General features: G+C 40.4%; 1 protein-coding gene across 2 annotated transcripts in view; it reads left to right on the forward strand.

The window, feature by feature from the left end:
• The first annotated feature begins 513 nt into the window (after nt 1-513).
• Nucleotides 514-12636, forward strand: part of SLC24A2 (solute carrier family 24 member 2) — a 111850-nt gene continuing 99727 nt past the window's right edge. For both annotated transcript variants that reach the window (XM_049796533.1, XM_049796534.1), the window contains exons 1-2: nt 514-556; nt 2501-3572. In XM_049796533.1, coding sequence (XP_049652490.1) covers nt 2637-3572 — 936 coding nt within the window. In that variant the 5' untranslated portion in view covers nt 514-556; nt 2501-2636. The remainder of the gene's footprint in view (nt 557-2500; nt 3573-12636) is intronic.

Below are 12636 nucleotides of genomic sequence, written 5' to 3' on the forward strand. Positions count from 1 at the left end.
TCAGAAAACATTTTGAATAAAGGATATTTTGACCAGGATGCCTCTCCTTTTTAAAATGACCCCACTCCTCGGGGTTATTATCTTTGCCAGAAGCGCCGAATTTTACCTCATTTAATCTGCACCAGCTAACCCGAGATAATGGGAACAAACAAACAAGCAAGCAAGCAAGCGAACAAAAAAAACCCTCGCCGCCCTCGTTTCGCCGCCGGCCAAACTACCAGTGCGAGCGCGGAGGCAAGCAGGCAGGCAGGCAAGCAGGCAGGCAGGCAAGCAGGCAGGCAGGCAGGCAGGCAGGCAGGCAGGGAGAAAGTGCCGCCGCCGCCGTGCGCAGTGACACCCCCGGCGGCCCCGGGCGGGGGCGGGCCGCCGCCTGCCCCGCCTGCGCGGGGCGGGGCGGGGCGGGGCGGGGCGGATCCCGCGGCCGCCGCCCGCCGCAGACAGCGCGGCGAGGGGCCGTGGCGGTGGCTGCCGGTGGCCGTGGCCGTGGCCGTGGCCGTGCCCCTGCCGAGCGCCCGCGGGCCGGCGCGCAGCGCAGCGCAGCGCAGCGCACCTCCGGGTGAGCGTCGCCGGTTTGCGCGGGCGGGGGTCGGGCTGCGGCGGTGCGGGGTCTCCCCTCGCCGAATACCCCGCCGGGGGTGGTACCCGGCTGCCGAGGGGTGCCCTGTGCCCCGAGCCGGCCGATGAGTGCCTCCGCGGCTTTCTGCGGTTGGGGCTGAGGGACTCTGCCGGGCTGGAGCCGCTCCCCTTTCGGAGAGGAAGAAAGTTTGTGCGGCGCGGAGCGGTGCGGAGCAGAGCCCTGCGAACTCGGGATGAGTTTTAGGCGAGGCTCTGCGGCATCTCCGCGGGGGGGGGGGACGGGGAAGATCGGGGGGCTGCGCTCCGCCGGGGGGCTGCGCTCCGCCGGGGGACGGGGACGGGGACGGGGATGGAGGCGGTGTCGGGAGCGGTCCGGCTGGGCGCAGCCGTGCGAGTTTCGGGGCGGAGGACACCCCGGGCGCTTTCCCATTTCCCGTTCGGGTGATTTATAACGCTGCGGGGTCATCGGCCCGTCCGCCGTAAATTGCGCGCGGCAGCGGCAGTGCCGTTCCGATATCTTTCCCGCTTAATGTTTTTATGGCAGTCCGGTGAGCAGTAACTCTGAGGTGGAAGATAAAACGTCTCTGCTGTGGTGCTGCATCTTTGCAGATGGACTGTGTCTCTGTGACATCTTCTTAGCGTGGAAGCTGTTCGTAACAATCAGGAGAAACTGCACGTGACTTAATAACTTTTATGTAAATAACTGCAAGTAATCGCAGTGGTAATTCTGTATTGAGAATACGAAATCAATATTCTGCTGATTAATAGATTGTTCAGTGTTCAGCTATTGCTACAAATCACTTGAATAAGTGGTGTAACGAAGTATTTTTTTGACTGTAAGAGTAAGGACTAATATGTTTGTTTAGAAAGTATTTTATATTTTGTGTCATACAAAATGCAACTTACTATGCATAATGCATATGTAACTAATTTCTACATTACATTTATTCTTCAGATCCAGTAACCAAAGCACCTTTTATTATATAGTGGGGTTTTTTCCTGTTTCCAGGTGCTGTTGGTCTAATATGCTCAGCTCTGGCATACGTGAATAGTCCTTCTCACGTAGTTTAATTTCTCACCGTTTTGTTTGTTTCGGGATCAACTCTTGTGTAAATTTAAACCATTTTCTTAAGGATCTGTAAGAGGAGCACTTTTAAAAGATACTTACCACATAGGTATTCTTAGTAACTTCCTATGTTTCCCATAAATCAAAACAAAACCAGAGGTGAATGAAAATTTTGTCTTAGCTAGTCCAAGCTAGCATCCTAGGTCTGATCAGAAGCAAGCTGAGTTCTCTGTGTAAACTTGAGCCAATTTTGCATAGGGATTAAAGAAATTGTGGATGTGTTAGATCTTCATTTTGATCCTGTTCCAATGGTGTAGTGTTTTACCTACATTTCCATGACTGTCGCTCCATGCATGCATAACATTTCAATTAACACCGCCTCAGCTGCCTAAAGGTCTGATGAGATGCTTGTTAGCACTTTGATTGCTTTTTCATACATTATTGCCCCTGCATTTGGGATTGGGACGTTACATGATCATGGTGGAAAGTAATTACAGAAGGTAATCATCTTCGGTGTATCCATTAAAATAGTAATTTCTGCATTTTTACGTAACATTTGCGCACAGTTTTTACTTTCCACTAGGATTTTTTGTCAGCAACTGAGGAGAGCAGTGGCTCAGAACCATATGAGAGGCATAAAATGATCTGAGTATTGATAGACTGTTATCTACAGGGTTACTGCTGAAACAAACATATCCTTGCTGTGTCTGATGGGATGTGACAGGGTTTTATGTTACAGTTGGTAATGTTCTGCTTTAAATTCTAAATTTAACCCAGTCTGTAAAATGCTTTTTAGAAAGCATTTAGAAATCACATACTGTTTCACTAATATTAGTAATACCTGTTTGTCCTTTTAAGATGCATGAAGAAAATACTTCCTACGAAAAGTACTTGATCCTGGGAAGACTCTTAAAGCACTTCTAACTTCAAAGCTGGAGAAAAGTATGAAGGAACAGTCCATCTGACTCCCTCAGCATCTCACATAGAACACAAAATGGCTCTTCAGAAAAAAACTGTTGCTGGTGTCTTGGAGGAGTTGTGTTTGGAGGAACTGCTGTTTGGTTGCAGATGGCACCAGAATGTTAGGAAAAAACTGAGACTGATACGAATTATAGTTCTTCTTGTCACTGTAGTGGCCATTAGTACTTTCTCTCTTTCAATTAGTGCCTTTTTCAAGATGGAACCACATAGCATGGCATTGGCCAGCAGCCTAGATAGCCAAAAGCTGGTCCATGGACACCAAAGAACTCTGTTGGATTTCACGGAACAGAATGAAGATGGCACTCCAGACCCACACACTTCTATGAGATACGAAGCTGAGCACGACAATGCAACAGATGATCATGCCAAGGGAGAGTACCCCGAGGACCTTTTCTCTCTTGAGGAGAGAAGAAAGGGAGCAGTGATCCTCCATGTAATTGGAATGATTTACATGTTTATAGCCTTAGCCATAGTCTGTGATGAGTTCTTTGTACCTTCCTTGACTGTCATCACTGAAAAACTGGCCATATCTGATGATGTGGCAGGTGCAACCTTCATGGCTGCTGGTGGGTCAGCCCCAGAACTCTTCACTTCTTTAATAGGAGTGTTTATATCCCACAGCAATGTCGGCATTGGTACAATAGTGGGATCTGCCGTGTTCAATATCCTGTTTGTTATTGGAATGTGTGCTTTATTTTCTAGAGAGATCTTGAACCTTACTTGGTGGCCACTCTTTCGAGATGTGTCCTTTTACATCATTGACTTGATCTTGCTAATCATCTTTTTTCTGGATAACTTGATCATGTGGTGGGAAAGCTTAACACTCCTGACAGCATATTTTTTCTATGTGACTTTCATGAAGTTCAACGTTCAAGTAGAAGAATGGGTGAAGAAGTTTTTAAACAGAAACAAGGTTGAGAAGGTAACAGCAGCAGACGCTGAAGGAAAGGTTGGTCAATTTTTAATTAGCATATATGTAATAATGTCCTTGTAAGTGCTGAGCCCTTCTATATCATAAGGATTGTAATATAGTACATAAGCAATTTTAAAAAGTTCCATGTTTTGCTAAAAGGTCTTTTTGTTTAATCAGTCCAATAGGATCGAAAAAATAAAACATGAGCTAGCCTTCTAGTAAATCAATAGCTTTTAACTCCAGAATGTTCCTAATCACGCAGAAAGCATGAAAAAATGCCAGCAAAAAGATATAATCCTTTACTCGGCATTTTGGCACATTCATGAGGTCTGAGATATAGCTACTATTTTTTCCCTAAGCTTTTGGATTAAGCTGTAACAATATCTGGGGAGGATCGTGTGACGAAAGTTGGCTTTTTAAAGACTTTTAATGCACTTTCTTCCTCAAAAAAGTAAATCACTCGGAACAGTATACAAAGGTATGTTTATACATGTTTTTCATCTACTGATGCTGATATATGGTGTTAACTTCCAGGCATAATTAGTGGCAATTACATGAGAAAAATCTCCGGAAAAACATTGACAACAATGGCAAAAGGCAGAGGTCCTCTGTTTAAGCAGGATGGTTTCCCATTCATGGTATTTGCAACTAAGCAAACTGATTTTTGGCCTAATACCTGGCCACAAGTAGTGAAGGGGATTTAAGCATGGAGGGCTTCGTGGGTCTTCAGCAATTACTATCATCTTTTAAACAGCTCTCTTCTTAAAGCAGGCTATGTTTAAGGATTTGTGAAGCTGAACCCATAAATACTTGTGTATGTAGCAATATGTTAACTGGATGTTTAATGCTGAAATTGAAATGTCTACTTTTATATAACAATAGGGTTATTCATCAGGTAAGTTTTTATTATCCAGTAATTATTCAGAGTATCAGGGAACTATTCACTGTTTTGTTTCTTTTGTTTAACAGCCCAGTGTGAGTGGTTCAGAAGAGACACAATCCACTGATAAAAGTGTACAGGCATATAAACAGGAGGATAGAGAGATGGAGCACGTATAACTGTAGAGAGGGCCTACCTGCCTGTAACTCACAGAAAACTGATAATTCTGCCTATATGCCTAACTTCGAAGCGAGAGATTGGTATTTTAGCAGTGCAGACAGGTGCTTTCAGTTTTAGGACAAGCCACAGAAAAGTCCACCAAAAATGAAACCAGAAAATTCTCAATTTTTTTATTTTCTAACCCATTTTAACACCTATACACTTAACTTGTAATTTTATATTTTCCTTTTTGTTCTGTTCCTTTTCCTAAATCAGCATGCTCATCTTCATCTTTCTCAAAACGCATAACTGGGATTTTGTAAGTAAATGGAAAGAAGGGTCAACACCAACAAAGTATTTGCCCTAATGAATGAAGGGCTTCTTTAACTACATTAGCTGTTTCTGAACAATGTAGTATTTCACAGTGCATTGTAAGTACTTTGACAGTTTGTGCTAAATGTGTGTAATGATAGGAAGACACTATGGTATATCAAGTAATCATTTGGTGCACCTTCATCTGTCCATAAACTGGATTCGAAGGAGATGTGAATCTATAACTGGTCTTAAACGACGTCAATATGAAAAGCAACTGCCTTGGGTTGTCCAGGCTATAGGGTGGTGTAGAGTAGCTGTATACCATGGTAAACGCTCTCAACTGGATAGAAGAATAAATCATTTGCAAGTCATACAGAACATAATAAATGTTTAAAGTGCTCTGGAAAGACTAGTGATTTTAAAAAAATACCTTTAGGAGCACTCCTTTATTGTTTGATATATTAATTACTTTTTCTTAGAGTTTATTCACATTATAGGTGCACAGAATTCAGATAGGGATGAAAAAATCAGAAATCTAGCTACTTTTCCTAAAAACACAAGCTTTGCATCATGTGTTTCATGAAGATATTTCTCATGAATTCACTTGAAGTTAATTAAAATGATAAAATAATGTATTCATAAATCATTGAGGGGTAGAGGGCAATGAAAGAGATGCTCTAATTTTGTTGCAATTTAGCTAATACGTATTTCCCGCTTCCTGGGGAAAACAGCTTCTGAAGGTATCAGACCATGTATTTCTTCTATGACCCATGCTGTAAGGACAGATTTTTGAATATTCAGCTAACACTTTGAAATTATAGCTCACTATCAGTTATTTTACTACTCAGTTGAACAGTGTTTAGCAGGATGAACGAACTGGTTTTCTAATAGCAAGGATGTCACAGATTATGTTCTTTGGAAGGAATCTCACTGAAGTTATGTGTTCCTTTGTTTACTGTTATTAGACAATTGGTTTCGTTGCTTTTTAAATTTAAAAAAAAAAAAAAAAAGAGAGAGAAAAGAAAAACTATGACATGTAGTCCTAAGCCTGATAGAAATGCCTAGGTTTTTCATTCAGCTTGAAAGTTATTGCCTGAAGCAAAGGATGAAATGTTTTTGTAGTCTGAGATCCGGTGCGTAGTAGTGAATGCAATGCGCATGGGTGCTTATTTCCTAACCAGTGGGGATTATAAGTATTGCAGAAGTGATAGTCTTGGCTTTTGGTGGCAAGGGATGCTTCATTTCTGCAGTGTTAGCTGTTAGCCTAGATTGCTTCCAGTCATCAAAGGTGTACGATGTCAATGCAAAATTAAAGTTTATATAATCAAATTAGTATATCAAATGCAGAATTTGCAATCTCAGTTGTTTCCAATGGAAAGTTTTTCTACTCTTTTTTTCCCCATTAGGGCAGAGAATTCCTAGGCAGCTCCTTGGAATGGGTAGATTTGAGTGTCTTGAAAAAACTTTATTTCAGGAGTGTATAGAAAATTCTCTTCTTTCCTCTAATCAGTACTCCTTCTGCCGATCTGTTGTTGATTCTGCTGTTGCCAAACTGGCAAGTGTTCTGCTAATAAAACGTGCCTGCCTTATTTATCTTTAAGACTTTGTGTTGTAATCTGAAAGCAGCTCAACGAAGTTAGGAGGTCTAAATAAGGCATCATAAAGCTGGATGGTTGAAGGGTTAGGTGGCTTACTAGCAAACAAGTATCAAAGAGTAAAAATCTGATCAGATGAAAAAACCTCTTGAGATACTAAAATGTATTTTAATCTTAATTTCAGTGCTTTTATTATCAATCATCTTGAAAGGCTGAAGAAAGTTTTACGTTCTCAAGAATAGTATTTCCTATGAGAAGAAGGTCTTAGATACACAGTGATTTTTCTGCATAGCTGTCATTTGGTCTAGATGTATTCATTGCTAGAATGGATATGTATCTCTAGATGTCTTTTAGATGCCTCTCTTCCCTGTTTTTAAGAATTAAAGCACTTTTTTTGTAGTAGAAAACTGTGACTATTCAAATTTAACTACTTTTTCTGATCTTATGTTCTTTTGTGTGCCAGTTACTTGTACAAATGTGAATGCAGCAGAGTACTTGATATGAATGTCATTGTGGTCATCCTTCACAAACTTTCAAACAAATACAGTCTGGGTTCTTAAAGGGTACAGGCTGAGAAAATCTGGTATCTTGGCAACAATTTGGTGACACTGAGAACAGACTACAAGCTTTTTGCCATTAGAGTTCCTGGGATGCATTGGCAAGGTCCTGTTTGAACTGCGGATAGTCTCGTGCCCCGTCTCACCCTCAAGGAAGCCTGATGGCAGTCCGATACTGATGAACCCCAGAGATCACTGTGACGAGGTTGGGAAAAAAGGAAGAAAGATGAAAAATCGAGCCAGCATGAAAAGACAGCATAAAAACCAGATGCCTAAGTTCTACAATGTAGGGTGGCATATGGCATATGCAGCCCAGGAAGGGTCCCTGACAAGTGGCACCACAGGGTGTGGGCTGCCCTGAATGGGCCCTAGAGTAGGTAGTATGGTCCCACTACCAGATACCTCCAAAAGTCCCTTCCAGCCTAACTTATTCTGTGGTGTGATATTTATGTTTTATGCAGTTATCCCGCAAAGAACAGATTATTTTAGGTGGCTGGGGAGGAAACTTTGGTATTATTTCTACATCTTCCTCATTTGAGTGAAGATGTTTAAAAACAGAAGCTTGAAATGGAGTATAATGGTCAGGAAGAGAAAAATGGAAAAAGCTGATGCACAAAGTTCTTAATAATAAGATTTTTTTGACCTTCTGTTAAGGTTTCAGTCTTTCCTTCATAGTCTGTACTGGTGAAGGCATGCTGAATATATTACATCATGGTAAAACATCACGTGAGATTACATTTCAGTTTTTAAGTACTTTTTTTCCTCTAATGTAGGATGGAGATCATTGCACAAATACTTGAATCTGATTGCTCAGTAAATAACTCAAAACAGTTCTGTTTGGCAACTAGGAGAACAGAATGTGGGTGGCACAGGAATATTGTGCAATGACATCTGTTTCACTGACAGTACCATTTTAGATAGATAGCTTATGGTATATACAAGACAGTTACAGTTTATCTACATTTACAGAGAACTGCATTTGGAAAATGAGCTATTTTTACCAACAAGACATAGTTTGACATTATTTTATTGCCAATTTTGTTGTCTTAAGAAACTTTAATAGCTTGTGTGATATTTTAAGATCTATACTGATCTCAAGTGTTGCCACATTGTATTTTAATGGCAGTACTTCCATTCTAAAGGAAAGGTTGTTAACAGTATTTTTAAGTACTTCTCTACTTGGTGGCTGTATTAACACTGCACATGCACAGTCACTGTTATAATATATGATTCGATATGTGTTTGGTTAAGGAAAAACACAAATTACCTGCATGCATACAGGGAAAATTGGAATCTGCAAAAGGTCTGAGTTTGTTGTTGGTTTGAACTGCTGAACAGTTCTTTTTCAGGGCTTCTTAATGTTGCATCCGCAGACCCAGTAACTGTAACTCTATCTATAGAATGGTCTTTCTTCTCTCCCCACCACCACTAGATATTTTAAAGCAGTGTTTCGTAGTTCATAGGGAGATGAGAGTCTTACTCTACAGACATTGCACAGTTGGTCTACTTGTGCAAGCATGTGTGTGACTATAGAGCTATAAGTATCTGGATCTTGCATACCAACGTATGCAAGATGGTTGCATTGTTTTAAGTACATTTTTGGAACATGAGCATCATCACTATCCTTGTACCATGTTTTATTTTGATAAAAGCCTGGGTTTGTGTGTTCTATCTGCTTTTATTATCTCAAAAACTTTCAAGTTAAATTCTGTGTTAACCTAATGTTACTCCAATAGCAATAACTGATAGTTAATTTGCCTCAAGTATTTAGCATTGTTGTTTTAATTTAGGCCTATTACTGACATACCCACAGGCTGATACTTATACGTGCAACCATTAGTACAGTGAAATTGATACTGTTCTCAGTTTATTTTAGTGCCTCTCAGTAATTTATTGACTACAAAGAAATTATTACAGTGGTTTTCACCACTGGAGTCTCTTGGTTTTGTATGTATGTACCCTGGTAATGAGCAGAAAGTGACAGCATGGAAATGCAGCATAGATTAAATGCTCTTAAATCATGGCCATCCACTAAGGTTCATTAGGCAATGCTTGCTAATTGTGCTGGGAAAATGAAGGCTAAAACTGTGCCACTTCTGGTGAACAACAAGGGGACAACATATCCATCAATATCTTTAAAAATAAAAAGCATATGTAAATAAAAAGAAGTCAGATGATACTTAGAGACTGCGCAAAACCAGCTGTGTTGGAAAATGTTCACCATGCTGTATTTCAGAACTCCAGACATGATTAAATTCGTTGTTCTAGAAGCTGTATGAAGAGAGGAATATGCAGCCCCAAAGTCCAGAGACTTTATAAATGTTTTTCCTTCTGTCATCTCAGTCTTGGGTACTTTGGTCTGGATCCTTAACAGGATGTGGGAGCTACAGGAGACTGTAGGTGGAATTTAAATCCCCAAATTGGTATACCAGACCTCAATATGTCTGCCTGCGTGGGGGTACTTGAAGGACTTGAACTCTGAAGGAGCTTCACTTTCAAACAGAGATCTTCAGGTGCCATAGCTTTGCTTTGAGACTTGCTCAGAAATGCCAGACCCAGATGGAGCAGGATGGTACTGCTTTTCCATCTTCTAACCCTCATTCCTCTACTTTTTTCCCCAAGCTAGTTCGCCAAATTTACCTCCCAGACTAATATTTAACAAAATTGAGCGGCTTTACGGACTTTTCAGATTCTGGTGGTGAGAGTGGTCAAATTTTATGCAATTATATACAGGTCTCCCACATTCACTGCTCACTTTATGTGGTGCTCCACTCATCATATAAAAGTTTTGTGTGGCAATGCACAGCTGGCTCCCCTACTTCTTCTGTCCTTGTTTTAAAAGGCAATAGTGAGGCCTCCACACCATGTTTTTAAAGGGTGGGTGTTGATACCTATCTTTTCTGAAGTGTGGGATGTGGGTGGTAGAAGCTGCCCTAGGGCAGTGCTTGTTACAGCGCTGAGGGTGCCACAGTACAGTGATGTTTTGGGCACTGCTGACTTTAGGGTGGCTTTGGCCTTTCTGGGTGGTGACACTCGCTAGGCAGCCAGCACTACACCACCAGGGCCACTTGCCAAAATATTAGATTTGATGAAGTGCTTCTGCCCTGTTAATGATCTGGGTTTGTGTTGGTCTTATTACCAGGAGTCAGTTTTCCACTGCCAACTGTAAAGGTGAGAAAACGGCCCCTTTTGGGTCCTTTGTCCTTCTGAAATTGTTTCCAAGAATTCAGGCATTTTGCTTTTGTAACTGTAGAATAAGATTATAACCAATTTGAATTCATTACTGCATAATGTGTAGTATGTTCATACTGAAGAAAGTCCTATAACAAAAGTGATGTAGAAGTGGAAAAGTATAATGGTCAGGACAGTTCTTAAAAATAAGATACCTGCCCCCACTTGTCTGCCATTTGTTGAAAGTCAGGCTTTTTAACCACAGAAATAGAGACCTTCTACGCAGAAAGCTTCTGAAAGGACTGAACCTAAAGTGGACGGTCTGGGTTCCTATTCTCTGTCACTTGTGGTTGGACATTGGTATATTTTGTAAAGATGGTGTAAGGCAACGTGAGATTTGGACATTTATGAACGTTACCCCTTAGGTACAGACAGCAAACATACAAAACCAGTGAATGCTTTCTGGTAAACAGCAATGAATACAGTACCAGTATTTCAAAATTAAAATAGCTTCCCTTGGTCCTTTTGACCAAAATTCAAAATCTTATTTTAGTCAGCAAAGCAAAGAAATATGGAGACAAAGGAAGTCTGAAAGCTTACACTTCAAAAGATCTATGTGGGATGAATGCATGTTCAAACTGTTTTACACATGAGGTATTCAATAGATGGGAGGATGTATTAGAGATGAGTATATGTAAACAGCTGTAATACCTATAAAAATTAAGGCATCTCTTGTCTGTTTAGCAACCATTTTTGCTATTAATAAAATAAAATTTAATGTAAAGAATAAGACTTCTTAATTTCTCCCCAGTCACCTACAATGTTTTGCCTAACCTGCAAACTACAACTAAACTATGACTAGTGTGGTACTAATTCTGTAGAATAAGGAATGGTGTTTCCTTCACCTTAACCTAAATTAGACTTATTCAACTGTATTTCAGCCAGCTCTTGTTTAAATACCACTTTTTGTTATTTATGTTAATGGCTGGTTCCATTAATCTGTGCAGCACTAAGTGTGCTATTGGCACAAACTAGAGATTCAAATTCTTTCTTGACACTGGCAGCTTTTTTAGAGCCTAAAATGTCAAGATAGAGCAAAGTCAGACAATTATAATTAATTTATTATGCACAGATCAGTTGTTATGCATCGTAAGGTGAGATACAGGTGGTTTAGAGAAAGAAAGGTGACTGCTTTTGTGATTTTAATTCAAAACCCCTCATTAAGTACTTCTCTTAAAAAATCACTATCTTCCTTTATCAGTACAAACCAAATACCTTAGTAATACTTAGCTGTGGATTTCAAAATTCTGCAAGTTTGGGCTGTCAGTCAGAACTCCTTCTTATAGAATGCTCTTGACTCCTTATTGTTCTGTTTTAACACAGACACACATGTTTTAACTATTATTAATATTCATACCAAAGTACCAAGATGGTAATCTGGTCTTCGTCACGCTAGGTGCTTAGACAACTATATGAAATCGCAGTTCCTCCCCTCAGTAGCTCATGGTGGGAAAAGATAAATGCCATTCAGAGTACCTGGTAAGAAGAATATGATTCATCATATGTATAATTTTGTGTACATTTATATATGCTTAGTCTTCTATATAGTTAGCATACCATCAGTCTTTTCCTCTTCATTCGAGCTGTCACTGAGTTGCTGATTATTTATTACACATGGATGTCCAGGAGGTAATTTGAAGAGACGGTTCATTTCTCTCTATGATCTCTCAACAGATCTTTGCAAGTACCAGTCAAAGATGCATCTAGTAGAAGGCAGCATCTTTTGTATAATAGGACCTAAATCAAAATAATAGTATTGGTGCTTTGTTTTGCTTTTGGGGAAAACAGGCAGATCAGATGGTTTGAGTTTAGTTTGGTTTTTTTTGTAAATCTGTGTGTGTGAAATTCTTGCAATTGCATTGTTAAGCACAGGTCAGTGTTGCAGGCAAGATGAAAATTCTAAGTTAGCGCAGCCTTAGGGCATACTTTTGGCAAACCAATTACATCTGACAGAAAATACATTGTATTACACTACCACAAATTTCATTATTTTGCAGGCCATACCTGTAACTTTGAGGAAATACAGTTGTTATTTGCTGTCATTGGTGGTTTGTTGGCTTACATGCGTTCCTATCTGAAAAGAGGAAATGAAAAAAGTGCACTTCTGGAAAACCAGCCATTGCCTTACTGACAGTGGAATTGAGCCTTATTGCTTTGGAGAGCAATGAGAGTCTGAAGTGTTGTTCGTGTTTCTACAGCAGGTGGAGGCTTCAGAGCTCACGTTGCCTCCAAAGCAGCTTTATCTAGTGGTGTAACTACTGCTATGCCTTAGTCAACAGCGGCTCACTTTGGGTAATTTTACTGTCCCTGTCAGATATAATTTCATCAGGGCAGTTCAAAGAATAGTTACTGCTCAGTTACTG

This window comes from Accipiter gentilis, chromosome Z, assembly GCF_929443795.1.
Source record: "Accipiter gentilis chromosome Z, bAccGen1.1, whole genome shotgun sequence".
Lineage (NCBI taxonomy): Eukaryota > Metazoa > Chordata > Aves > Accipitriformes > Accipitridae > Astur > Astur gentilis.